General features: G+C 34.5%; 1 protein-coding gene across 2 annotated transcripts in view; it reads right to left on the bottom strand.

Moving 5' to 3' along the window:
* Positions 1–271: 271 nt before the first annotated feature.
* Positions 272–14,601, bottom strand: part of PXDN (peroxidasin) — a 90,132-nt gene continuing 75,802 nt past the window's right edge. For both annotated transcript variants that reach the window (XM_087775653.1, XM_087775652.1), the window contains 5 exons: positions 14,299–14,507; positions 6,195–6,315; positions 3,534–3,666; positions 2,141–2,254; positions 272–1,495 (listed from right to left, as the gene is read on the bottom strand). In XM_087775653.1, coding sequence (XP_087631779.1) covers positions 1,373–1,495; positions 2,141–2,254; positions 3,534–3,666; positions 6,195–6,315; positions 14,299–14,507 — 700 coding nt within the window. In that variant the 3' untranslated portion in view covers positions 272–1,372. The remainder of the gene's footprint in view (positions 1,496–2,140; positions 2,255–3,533; positions 3,667–6,194; positions 6,316–14,298; positions 14,508–14,601) is intronic.

The raw sequence follows: 14,601 nt of genomic DNA on the forward strand, positions 1-14,601 counted from the left end.
GTATGGTAGTTGTCCTTCACTGAATATAATATAGAATTCCTGGTCTAAAATATGCAGTTTGTATTCTAAACAGTACAAAACTTTGAAATGCTAGAGTAGACATATACTCTATAACATTAAACATTTATTAAATGGGAAATAAAATCCATTGGCAGACTGTTTTTTAACATGAATGATAAAAATATTGAGGTAAAAATATATATATGCATTAGATGAAACTGGAAAAAAAAACTAAAAAAATCAAATAACTTGTCAGAAAAAGTAGTCAATCCACAATTAATCATGATGCTTGATTTTGATTGTTCTTTTTTTTCAACAAACAGTGCCACAATATAATCAGGAACATACGTCTATTGACAATATACACAATGAATCAGTAGGAATCTTTGTATACAAAATGGCATGTGACATCTTTTCACATTGCCATAACAGGGCCATACAAATACATGAGCTGATCTGAGATCAAGAGAAGCATGCTTTAAAACTGGACTGGATGGTCATGTTACAATGATTTAAAATAAATGAAACAAAAAAAAGTCACCGAGCAATTACATATGTTTTCAAAAAAAGGATTATGTTCATTTTAAGATCAAATGCTACTCTGTCACGTATGTTTTCGTAGATCGAGGAACACTGTTAATTACACTGTCGATATAAATTCAGTTGCTTTTTGTATCTTCCAATTACATTTATTTATATTTCCTTACTAATACTAGCTTTTTTGGTTTGAAAATTTTGATTAATTTTGCTCCTTGAATTAATGAAAGGATGTTGAAAGGTGTCATGTAGTTTTCTTTATTTCCTTGCTGGTCCAGATGCAGAAATGATAGTGTGATTCAAGAGAATTTCCATGCACAGGTGGATTTGCAGAAACTGGCCCTCTACGGCATTGCTTTGGGCACAGTGACCTTGTGTTTTCCTTTTCCCTGCATTTACTAAATAATAACAAAGAGCTAAACATCAAGTCAGACTGGTATTGAAAAGGGATAGTAAACTTTTAATGTTGCTAATAAAAATAGGAAACAAAGGGTTCATTTTAGAGTAAGTCTTAAGCTTAGTCATTTTGGGTACCTAAAACTACCTGACAGTGTTCTTTTGAAGTAGCACCAGTTTGAGTTTGTCTAACCTGAGAAGTTTAACACACAATTAACCTTGACCTGTTTGCTAATTTCCCTTTCATTAATTTTTGCATTGTGATTACCTTCATGGGCAGAAAATAAAATGATACATTAAGTTATACTATTACAGCACCATTAGAATGTTGTAAATCTTGATTTATTGCTGCTGTTAAGACTGTAGTTACCTGTTTTTGCCATCAGCAGGCATTGATATGATTTGAGGAGTATGCACCCTAAATTCTTAAAAAGCGAACTTATGGCTTCTTTTTATTAGTATTTTGTTTTAAGCAGACTGGACAGCAATCTCCTTTAACCTTCACAGGTGCTTCGCAGTCAGCTGGCGGGCATGATTCTACAAAACAGGTAATCTGACCAACCTGCGTTAGGAAAAAAAGTAACAAAACTAGAACGTACTTAACTATATTTTCCAAACAAGAAATAAATTTTTCATATTATTGAAGAACACATTCTCATTCATCCTCTCTAATATCTTGGCTACTAAGATTAACTCCACATAGTTTATTTCAGCATAAACTGATACTGAGAAGGCTCTTTGTATTATACCATCTTTAATGGAGGAGTATACCATTTTATCTAACGTTCAGGCATGAAACTCTGAGATACCAAGTAATGACATATTTCAATAACTACCTTTTTTAAAATTTCACAATGATAAAAGAAAATGAAAATCTAGCACTAAGTTGGATGAGCTTTTATTGATTTTTACGCATTTCAGTAGACTTTTTCAAGAAGTCTCTTACTTCGCAGTTAATTTTGCCAGTACAGTTATATATCAATGAAAATGGCAATATAATAAAAGTATATAAAGGCTGAACTGAAAGCCGGTGTCAAGGGGAGGGATATCTGAACAATGTAATTTTTTGCACCACATAACTGAAGGTCCATTAAAAAAACAATTAGCAACTATTACCCAGAAATTAGCAGGCACAAAACTGGAACTGCTGTTTTGGAAGCAGAACCTAATATAATTTCTATCTCAAAATGAATTTCCACATACTTACTTTGCATTCACACACAGTACAAGGGTCCCTTTTCCAGGTTTCATTGCTGGAATACGATTTACCCTTTTCATCAGTGCAATCCGTTTTACTGAGGCGTGATTCAAGTTTTTTTATCTGAAAACATTAAAAAAGTTAATGACTGAATCAAAGAAAGTTTTTTATTTGTGCAAGGTATTCTGTCTTTTCTCTTATGCTACATAATCCATGATAAATACTTGTTGGGTTCTTCTTCTCGCTACTTGGTTTTCATAATGCTAAAAGACTGGGAACAGGTCATATGTATGGAAAGAGCCTTTCAGAAGAAAACTAACAGAAGATACATCTTTCTTACCATTGGAATACACAACTAGAGCATACAAAGAGAAGCAAACTACACATGACATATATATGGAAAGACATATCTAAAACTTTCAAAAATGTCTGAATGAAAAGGAGGTTAAATAAAAAAGAACTTAAAAATGTCTGCTTGGATTTTTGACTATCTCTGTTTTTTCCTTAATGATGAAAAAACGGTGATTAGTTTATGATTATGATTAGTTATTATAATTATTATTAGTTTATCTTGCTGACTGTGTGCTTCTTGGGAACAGCAATTAGCAAGGCACAATTTTTAAACAACCACTCGGTCTTTTTTATATCCAAAAAAGACAGAAGAACTGACTGAAATGTAGTAAGTCTTAACACAGCATTTCCACTGTTAAAATGGGAGCATTGAAGATGAGTACAACAATGATTAAGTAATACCATCAAAGATGGAATCAAGTTACTGTGCAAATAAATATATGATTCTTATCTGTAAATTACATGGAAAAGCTGCTCTGGATGAACTTATTTATTCTAGGCAAACATTCTAGCCTACTTTGGATTTGTTTGTCCTGTATAGTATACATTTTAAAACTGAATTCCACTATGGATGAGTTATTCTGAATAAAGAGTTTATTTATGCCACATTGTAAAAGTCTTCACTAAGTGATCTAGATCTTAACTATGTTTACAGCTGTAGTCTGGCATATTACTTCTTATGAAGTCTACATTTTAATCATAGTTTTACATAGATTCTATACATTTTGGATAGGAAAAAAAGATTTTACTAACTCTACAGACAAATTTTTAGAGAAAGGCTAATCCCATGTTTAGTATACAATGGTTACACAAAGCTTCAGGTTCAAAAGTCAAGAGGGTCTAGTTGTAGAATATTTCAGTATGATTTCAAAAGAACATAGAAATAAAGAATAATAACACACCATGTTCTGTGTTGTGTTTTGTTTGAGATAGTATGTGGTGGTTTTTGGCTGCAGTGGATGTCTAAATATTAAAAACATAAGAGAAGCGATGTTAGGAAAACATTATAAATCAAATCTACAATTAGAAAGTATCCATTATAGCGCCTTACCTGGTTTCTGAGGCTTGAAATAGTTTTTTGCATTTCCAAAACAAATTCTTTGAAGTCATTCACTGCGGGCATGTTTGTATTTTCATTAGATGCTGATGTGGCATTACGAAAATATTTACTCTGTTTCACAGAACTGCAATAAACGAATGCCAAGTCAGGGTATTCAATTAACTCATTTTTATTTGGCTAGATATTTTAGAACACTTAGCAAAAACGTAAAAGAAGAGCAACCAACGAATGTAGGAACCGTATGAATCACAACAGCACACAAGACCTACTGGTGCTGAAGACAGCCTCAGGTCAGGTGAGCTGCAGATTACTGTTTATATCACTAGCAACAGGGAATTTCTTCTACTTAGAAAAATGATGTATGTATTTCATGCAGGGGGACACACAAAGTTGTCATCAGTGACGCTACAGAGCATCACCTTAAATCCACTGGGAAATCTCTTGAGCTTCCAATATAAAATCAGACAGAAGTGAGAGTGTCTTAAAAAATGTTACTTACAAACATAAAATCCACATTTTGCATTCAGATTCATAGTTTCTCCCTCTATATGCTCATTAGCAAAATGTGTATTTAAAGAAATATGACTTTAAAAAGGAAAAAGTTGGTTTTCATAGATAAATGAGAAGTACTTTTAGATATGAACATACTCCTGTGAATCATTTTAATTAACATTTTAAATCAATACTGATTATTGTACACAAAACTCAGAGTCTTGTCTATTGCACTTTCCAGCTGAATCTGACAAGAGATGTATAACACTAAATTGTGCTAATCAATTCAATTTGTTGATGGGAAACAGTTATCAAAGGAACTGTCCATAACTAATGATATATTATTTGGCACCACTTAAAAAACATGTATTCAAAACCAAGGATAACACCAATTATTAAGTCACTATTACATTAAGATCCTTGAATCCATACAAACATTCCTATTTTGTTAGCGTGTCTTCTGCAGAGCTAAGGGATACCCAAAGGATGAACTGGAAAAGAAATCCTCTCTCATATAATAGGGCTCATGATTTATAATCTTTCTGCATAAAGTACAACAGCACTTACTGGCAGGTGTTCAAGCTACTTAGTTTCCCATAGTTTTTAATCTAAATTAAAGAAAAAGAACTCTAAACAACATAACATGCCAAAATTCAAGTAAAGCAGCTGCTATTGTATAACAAAAAGTTTAATCTTCCCCACCTGCTCAAGTTATTGAAAATGAGAAGGAAAAAAAAGGAGAAAAAAATCGTCTCACCACAAATGTAATTTAAATACAACAATAAGCATGAGAACTGATGAGAATGTTAAAGGACTGAGGTTGCTTTAGCGTCATTTATACTATAAATAAAGTATTGCAAATTTACTATTTTATAGTCCTAATTAGTAATCGGACTGTTGTAGACTTTTGAGCTTCATTTCTGAAACACAGTGAAACAGCAAGGTAATGAAAACAACCTGCTTCTCAGATATAAGTGTTTATTTTTTTATGGCTTTGATTTTTAGTTAATTTAACCCTTCTACAAGTTTAGAATTATGGGACTAGCATCTTTAAAAAGTGGATTGCTGTTTTGTAAATTTAAAAACTTCTAACAGTTCACTTGCAAAGACAGACAAAACATCCTTCTTCCAGGATTACTTCAAAGGAACCTTTCTTTTTCTATGGTCTATAAGTAAGCTTACACTTAGCTGCTGTCTTGTCTGAAATCCTAAACACCTAAAGGCTCTGTTACTTCAGGACAGTTTCCTATTAATTAAGTGAAATATAATGGTGGTGTTTCCTCAGTGCTATAATATCCTCATGAATATTTGAAACTGCTGAAGTAAATTCACCTGTCTACATATCCGTCTAGCTGCTTTCCTTGCCACAGTGGGTGGATTCTGCCTGGTCATCTCAGTCAAGTAGATAATTTTATTTGCTAAAAGAGCACATGCTATATCGAAAGAGCTATAATTCAAGAGAGTCTCAAATTCGCTCATCATGAAGGATCTTCACAAGAAATGTTTGGTCTAAGCAGAACTCATTTCATTTCACTAATTCATAGATAAGTTTTGATTCCCTGGAAATTGCAGGAACCCTGTGCAGTTGATCATTTGTGACTGATATTGTGATTTACTTCCTTGCTAGAGTATTCTAATGATTAGGGAGTAATAAACAACTTTGTCTGTAGCACTCCTGTTCTCCATTCCTGCTCTGAGTATTTTGGTACCAAAAGCAATCCCTACCATTACCACAAATTTTTATGCTAGTGTTATCAATACTTGGTTTCCTTCTATTTCTACAGGAGAAGCTGGCAGCTCCAAGGAGGAAAGGAAGTGATTCAGTTTGGTTACTGCAGGCACAGTAGGAACGTGGGATTCCAAATCCCCCAAATTATTCTTCATTACTGAGTTTTTTCATGAAAAGCACAGGAAGAACAAAAGCACTATACTGTGTCACTCTCAAAGGATCTTACACAAATTTGAGCTTGAAGGAAAATTGGTTTACTGTTTAGCATATATTCAGAAGTGTCAGAATGAAATGCATCAATCATAAACTTGACAAAGCAGACACTGGAAAAAAGTGGTATTCACTTAAAGAAATAATTCAGTTTCATTCCACTTTGAAAACAAATGTTTTTTCATACCTCCTTCAAAAAAAAAAAAAATTGAAAATCTTACCTTACTGTTTTGGACATTTTCATTTTCTTCAAGGGCTTGTCCTCCTGAAAGCTGTAATCAAGAGAACGTCTTCCCCGAAAGTGATATGAAAATGCATTAAACTGTCCTCTAGTTCTACAGTCTGAAATTAGACAAGAAATTACACATTATAAACTACAGCATAATTCAGCAGTTATAATATTAATAGGGTTTTACAGTATCTTCTGAATTGGCAAAGGCAAATCATACATTCAGTCTGATCCCTCTGGAATCAGTATGATGGCAGCTGAATATGTCTCAGCAATACAACGTTTAGGCCAGCTGGATGCAGAGAATTTGATTATTCACAGACCAGCTTTCTGGTATGAAACAGAGGAATAAAGATTATTTTCAAAAATATATCAGTGCTACTTTAACTGTTCTTTTCACTTCTGAAACTTCTACTCTCTTGGCTTTTAATTATTTTCTGCTTTTGGAATGGGGTAGTTACATATGGAGGAAAACAATGATAGAAAAACCAGCCTGTTGCTTCCTCATCTATTCCAGGCATTATTTTTTGTTATTTTTGGCATTTGAAAGAGAATCTTTAATTAAATCCTGGAGAATATTTGTAGACACACTTTACTGGTTGACCAGCCCTATTTCCAAATTTGAGGGATTTGAAGGTATCACCAGCCACTTAGACCCTAAGACCCCACCATAGAGTGAAAATCTCAAGCCTGAGAATAATCATGACAGAAATCTTCTCCTAAGATCCTAAGAGGACATCTTCACAGGATGAAGTATGCCTTTCCTTCAGTTCACTTTTTTTAGCCTTCCAAACACAGTGAGTATTTGGAAGGAGTCCCATTTAAAAAAGAAAAGGAAAACAAAACAAAGCTAGAACAGCATTTCAGAGAGGAGACAATGAGAAAACAGAAGTTTTCTCATTTCTGTTCACAGAAGCTTTAAAACAAAAAGTCATAATGGGCCAAGCTGCAGCAGGAACCAACAGCATGTTCAACTGTCAGAAACAAAGAGTCTGCTAAGAAAACAGAAGGGAAATCTGAAATACAGAATCCCAGGAATACATCCTAGCTAAGTCTGGTATTAGCAGAATGAGCCATGAAAGCAACTGAACAGGGGAAGAAGCCATTTTCCCTAATGTTTCTCTTAACTTGCACCAGAAAAATTTATTCAGAAAGCCAATAACATTTCATAAAGTATTTTTCTGGAATTTAGCAGTAGCTAGATCGAATACCTAAAGTATTAACACAAATTATTTCACAACTTTCAAGTCACGAAAAGAACCTCAAAACACTATTGAACCGAGCAATTTGAGAAACAAATGTAAAGTTGCTCTGTGATCATACAAAAATAAGTATCTTGGACTACTTTTAGTTTTATTGGACTTTTACTTAAATTAGACTATTACTATTTCCGTGTTAGGAAAAAACGTAGTTTGTCTATGATTTAATATCAATTAAGATAGAAAAAACCAGACCAATTGATTTTCAGTTCAAAAACAATACCTACAGATTATTCTTGAACACAATTTATTCACACTATTCTCTTTACTTTCCCTGCAGCTCATCCCATTCTTGAGTAAATTTATTACCTTCCTCCTAAAATAACAGCACCACCAAAGAACTAGATGATATTTACTGCCAACATATTGTTCATTCTTCTTGTGTGTTCTGCTGTTTCTCACACAATCTTCTTGTTGCCCACTCAGAAACTAAGCTCTTTCAGATGGGAACAGACCGCTGTGTCTGTAAGACGCTTGGCATGACAGCATTTTTGATCACCCTTAGATACTTCTATATTTAGTATGGTGAGAAAAGGGGTCACACTCTGAAGGGCCACTGGAGAAAGAACTAATTTTGGTTAGAGGAATTTTTTTCTTAAAGCAATCTGTTGCTTAAAGTTTTCCTGAATGTCATAGAAATTTTAGTTTCTCCTGGAAGCAATTTGTGAAAGGTTTCTGCTATCCTTCTTTGTTTAGTAACTGCTAAGGTCACCTCACATAATATAGTTTGGTTTTTTTTTTTTTTTTTTTTGGTACAACACCACAATAGCCCATTGTTTTTTTATTCCTAGGCTGTTTTTTAGAAACAAAGGTCTGAAATCCTAGGAAGGTTTTATCACCTTAGACTGGTAAATATGAGAACCATATGTTCAGTGGCAGCTTCAAGTATGCAGACCTGACATTTCTGTAGTTTTTATACAAATATCTCAACTTGCCAAATGAACAACTCTTGTTCTTGGTTTCAGTTTCAGGTACAAGGAAGAGGATTGTCACTGCTGAGAGGTGCAGGACAGAATGCTCTACTCTAGCTTTCAGAATGCCTAAACCAAGACCTTTATATCTTCTTTTAAATGAAGAACACCTTAGCAGTTGTAGTAAATGAGAAAATGAGCCTAAACTTCTGCTTTTTTCAGCCTACCTAAAATTTCCCCAAATTAGGTATACCCAGTCCAATTCATTTGCTGCACAAAAGCTGAATGTTTAAGAGCAACCTAATAATTCTATTTCTCTGTTTTCTTGCAGAAGCTAGGTATTATTACACTGCAAGTGTCAAGATAATCCATTTGTATATTGAAGCTATGTTCAAATCTTCAGAAAATTCCCTATTTCCCACAAGGTTTTTAAAATGCACCTGTAATGTAAATGGGATAGAAAAAACCCTGACATTTAGAAGTACTGAGCACTTTTAATTCCCAGTCAGCCTCTCAAAATCTGGTTCAAGAAGAACTAAACTAACAGTAGATTAAACCAAAACAACTTGAGAGACTAAGGGAATGTGAAGAAAAGCACATACAATGTAACTATTGTTACTATTTGATCATGCTTCAGTTTTCTGAGATTTAATGCAGTGAATTAAGTTGCTTTTACTATAAGCATTTGTATGTATCTACAAACTTCTAGTTGTGCCAGTGGGAGCAGTAAAAGGGAGGAGAGACACTGAAAATGTCTGAAATGTCAAAAGATTATTTTGAGCAGATGGTTTGACAAAGCAGCTACTTAAAAATTACACAACATAGGAAAAAGACTTTTCACCCCAAATGAAGTTCTAACTCAAAATAGCTGGTTTTGTTATCGCTAGATAGGTCACATCCCTTCACATTACACTGCACCTCTTCATTTCTTCTGCTGAATAAGACTTTCTAACAAATGATAAATAAAATAGCAGCAAAAAATGTAATATGTTGATCTAAAATCTAACAGCAATCTGCTTAGATTGGAACAGATGCATTTTGCAGAAACATTATTTAAACATTTGGACAAAAATAATGGCATAGAAGGTAGAAGATAAAGTGACAACCCAGACTGTCATCTCCCAGCTGACATTCTCGGGAATTCTAATAATAAAGATGTTCTCTGTAGTTGACCTCGAAGCTCACAAACTGATGCTACCAAAACTAGAAGGCCCAGACTTTGCTGGGAAAGCAAATACCCAGGTAATTTACAGAACATGACTATATAAATTGTTAATATATGGCTAATGATAGCCTGAAAACATTTCAACACATATCATGTTTTCGTGATCTGAATAGGTTTTGGATGGCCTGCAGGACGATAAAGGAAAACCATTAGGTTCTTGACACCAAACCAAAGCAAATCCAATCTCCCCAGCAGAAAAATTAAACAGGACTAATTAGAAAGTTTTGCAGATCAAAACCACGCATCTTTTGGAATATAAATATCAAAGATCAGTGAGAAAAAGAATTTCAGACAGACAAAAAATCCACCGAAATTTGAAGACACTAAGACCTGCCCATTAGACTGTGAAGGTATCAGTGTCTTAGAAAGCCAGTAACAGTCCACAGGAAAGAAGGAAAGGCTCCAACTGTGTAGTTTTGCACAAATCATTGAGACACCTCCGTTAGGACACTTTCCTACCTGTTTCCTTTAGAGTCAATGGACATTGACACAGGAAGAGATTGCAGCCTGAACTGTCCTCTACAGGCATCTCTCGATTGCCTGCAGCAGGACTTCGACAGGCTGGGATCTTACATCTGGGGACTCATTCAGGAGTTTGGGTTTAAACACAATGAGTGACAGGCTACTGCTTCCCTGTCGCTTTTCACTATGGATGGCAACTACTGGTATGAGACCCCTGGTAGCCAAGACAAAGCAATGTAATGTAAACTTAAATGTAAAAAGGTACATTTGAATGTGGAAAGCAAAAATAAATATGACATGACAGAAGCAAACCACAGGATCTGTGTAAAGAGAAAACACGTTGAGGCATAAACTGAATCATTTTGGTATTTTAAAGAGTTCTTGGTAAACATTTTCCATTGTCACAAAAGATCTTGCAGTCTCACACCGAGACTGCTGTTAACATTTTAAAATGTTAGTCTTCCACAGGCTTAGCCCAGTGTTGCTTAGTATTTTCATTGAAGATGAAAGGGCATGAGAAGCATGTAATAAGATATAATATTAGAAGAGAAAGCCAGACAATTTTTAACTTGGAATAAAGCACAATCATTAAAACAAATAGTTGATGGCTTTCTAGAAACAATGCTTAAATCAAAGAGGTCAGTACAGAAGCAACAGATGGCATAATTGTTGGTCTGGTCTTAAAGTGCAGGAATTCATAAATACAGGTCTATCCTACCGGAAGACCATGTATAAATGCACTCAGATTAAGAATGTGTCTTAACTCTTCTAATAAAATTCAGTGAGATTTAAACATGTTTAATCAGAATTTGCATAAGGCTGTTTTCCTGAATTGAACAAAAAAGAAGAATATCTGATACGGGAGATACATTGGTAGCTAACTGAGAACCAGTTAAGAAAAATCATCTTCCTAAATCAGTTTACGCTTATGAGGGTGACTTGCATCTTGTCTGAATCACTTCCTCCTGGTCATTGTTTGACATAAAACAAGAAGCTAAGGAAATTTTTCATTTTAATTTACCAAAAAAAAAAAAAAAAAGTGTGAAACTTTCAGAGACTCACAATGGAAAACATTTCAGATTTACATATTTAGAGTAAAACCATGTTTCCATTTGAGCCAATATGTATTTGCACCTAATTTCTAGTCTTTCTTTTTTTTTTTCCACATAATTCATCTCACAAAAACATTTGGCATGACCATAACAGTATGCTTATATTTGACGGAAGAGAGGTTGATCATTTCTGTGTTTTGGGTTCAGAACTGAGAAACAAAGTCAGTAAGAATAACCATGGAAGCATACACTCAGTACTTTAAAAAAAAAAAAGAAGTCTTTTTTGCACTAGAGAGCCTGAAAAAAGCAGCAAAAGTTTCTTGTTTGGAAAATCTGAAGCTTGGATGCTCTTTGCTCAAATAAATAGCTGCAGTAAGTCTGCAGTAATTCCTCACCATCTCTGACAAGACAAAGAAAGGTAGAAAGTGAAGGAAACCAGAAGAAAAACTTGTGTACCTCAATAGAACCCCTTCTTTTCTCCACCGCAAACTAGTAATTCTGTTGTATGATTCGTTAACTGAAATCTAAAGGTAATCTGGGATTGTTATTATAAAAAGGAATAAGGTTCTGCTTTATAAGCAATAAATACTAGCTTTACTCAAGAAATCTACGAAGTAGCTTTTTGTAACTAAGAAGTTTTTCTACTCTTCATATGGAAAAGTATTTTGACTTGAACAAAACAGGAAGGATAACAAAAACAGATGTGTTTTTTAACCAAGCCGAAACAGCTGAACACATGGGTCACTGTTTAAACATACATAAAGTGCAATGAACAGTATTCTGTATTCTAAATTTTAACTTAGGATAATTTTAATTATAAAATAATCAAAGTATTTTAAATGTGGAGACTGGTTTATTTTTTCCTTTTAAGTAATAAACAATAATAAATTCAAAGAAACAAAAAAGCAGAATGTATTTGACTTAAAGTAAATCCTGTTCCTGAATGTATGCTGTGTATGCCCCCCACCTCAGAGTAAGTGGTGAATCCCTAGTGCCACAGAATGAAAGAAATGTTTTAAATAACTGCTTAAACCTGGATTCCCATAGAAAATGTCACACCCATTCATCCACACAAGAAAGCAGTTCTAGCCATGCATACTTTGTTTTTTCTTCATTAACCTCTGCACAGACTTCAAAAGAGTTGAGAAGAAGGGCATACAGACAGGCAATTTTTTAAAGAACATTAGTTATTTACCCTTTCTTTTGCTTGGCAGTTGTCTAACTGTACTGCATCCAGTAGTACTCTCTGGTAGTAACATTCTTGAATGAAAATACAAGCTAGGCTGTTGAATGGCTGAATACTCTAAAGACTTTCCAAAGATAACATCTGCTCTAGAAGGCTCAGTGATAACATAACATTTAGAGAATCAACACATAATTTCTCAGAACAGCTTTACAATTTTTCCGAATCGATATAATTAATGTATTTGTGAAACTGTATGCCAAGCGTCACGAACCATGGCAAAGTGAACTTATTCTGAACTGGTAGAACATCATCTATTTGCTTATGGTAAAGCATTTGAAGAGTGATAACTGATTTTCTCTCAATGCTTCTGGCATACACCAGGGTTATTTTGAAGAGATTCTGGAAGACTCTGCATTATAATTACAATGCATCAACCATATCTAGAATTTTATAAGCTATTATCATCTATTTGGGAATGGCAAACCTGGTAAATGTTGTTTAAAAAACCTGAATAACCTAACTCCCCCCGCCCGGTAAAAAGTAGAGTAAGACCTGAATGAAATAATATCTGGGGGAAATTGTACAAGATTTCATTGAAATCTAAAGTATTTATTTCTCCCAGCCTCACACAGATAACTGATATTTTGAACCAAGCCTTCCCAGGAAGAATTTTCTTAGACAGTGATTTATTATTTAAAGAGTTGTTTACTGGACAAGACAATACAGTAATCAGTTTAAAAGCTAAATTGTGCAATATCTTTGAATGGTAACTCTCTATCTACTTTTTCACTTTTAATGATACCTGAATGGTTCTCATGGTAAAGTCACACTAGTTAGAATCCTTCCTCAGTATTTACTGTAGCTGTACCAGGTTGAAGGGATATCCTCCATCAGTTTACCCTTTACCCTCTGCCTTAAATTCTGAACTATATCACCAAAGGACTCTGTCATCGGGGACAATTATATCTTACCAAAAGAGTTAAATGGACACTCGTGGAAGTGTGGCCTCTCAGAAATACAATCCACCAGTTCTTTATTCATGCATATCTTTCGACAGAATATTGAATAGCCTACTCAGCAGGAGTAAACTTAAGAGAATTAGCAGCAAAAAAGATTAAGAACTCAGATGCAGATGACTTTCATCAGCAAATCTACAAGATACTGGTATGGAAAGCTAGGTTCTTACTAGGCAAATTATAAGATTCGAATAATCGTTAACTGATAGTACCATTACCCTCTCCAGTAAGAGTAAGTTTTTTACAGTTAGTAATTTGTTTGACAGCAATTTCTAGATAATCAGAGTTCCACAGAGAAGTTCCCAAAATTGCTGAATATACTTTTTCAGCCAGGGCATGTCATTTGAGTTTTGCCAAAAGAAAATAACAACATATTCAAGGAGATCTCAATAAAGAGAGGTCATTGTCCTCTTAAGTATTTTGTTGTTGATGCTACTGCAAATCATTCTGCAAATCTGCCTGATCCAGAAGGTTCTCTTGGGAAGGGATCTTCTAACTATGTTACAGATGCAGGGAAGTCTGATGTGATGATGGCTAAAGAGAGGCCATGCAGAAAATCTGTATGTGAGACAGAAGCCAACATACATGCTACCAAGCAACGTGGGATTCTCAGTGTCCTGTGCTTCACACAGCTAAGTAAACCCTGTTTCTGGAGAAAAAAAGTTTATTTCTGAAGAAAAAAAATCACCCCACTGTCCTAAGTTTTGAAGGAGATGGCAATGAACACAAATATTTATCCACAAAAGGAAAAAAACAGGAAAACAGTTATTTACACCATTCAATGCTCAAATCCATGCTATGTTCAGAATGTGTCTATTTAATATAAAATAGGGAATGATCGCTCACTTAACAAGGGTTGTGCTCCAGATTTGAGTTTGTAACATCTTAACAAAAAGTGAACAACAGCAAATACCTTCTTAAAATAACATGAAGAGACACTAAACAAAGGGCAAATTAATACACTCAAATCCACCTGTATACAGACCTTCACAGCAATCTTGCCACATCCTGAGGTCCAGTTTAGGAATATCTTCACAGCTACTATATCCGTGTGGGAATTCAGCCACCTTAAAGACATCATGTTGTACCCTAGTTATGTTGTCACCATTGTCACACAAAACTCTGGCAAGAGATGTCTGCTTGATCTGAGTGAGCTGAGCAGGTGTGAACACACCCGGGTTCTCATACCATAACCTGTAATCTCACAGAAAAGACAAGTTTGCTAGTGAAAAAACAAAACATGCAGTTTTCCAGAGATATCGCAATACTGTATTCAGAATGAAATTAA

This window comes from Nipponia nippon, unplaced genomic scaffold (assembly GCF_047370975.1).
Source record: "Nipponia nippon isolate SJK-2023a ecotype South Korea unplaced genomic scaffold, ASM4737097v1 scaffold_4, whole genome shotgun sequence".
Classification (NCBI taxonomy): domain Eukaryota; kingdom Metazoa; phylum Chordata; class Aves; order Pelecaniformes; family Threskiornithidae; genus Nipponia; species Nipponia nippon.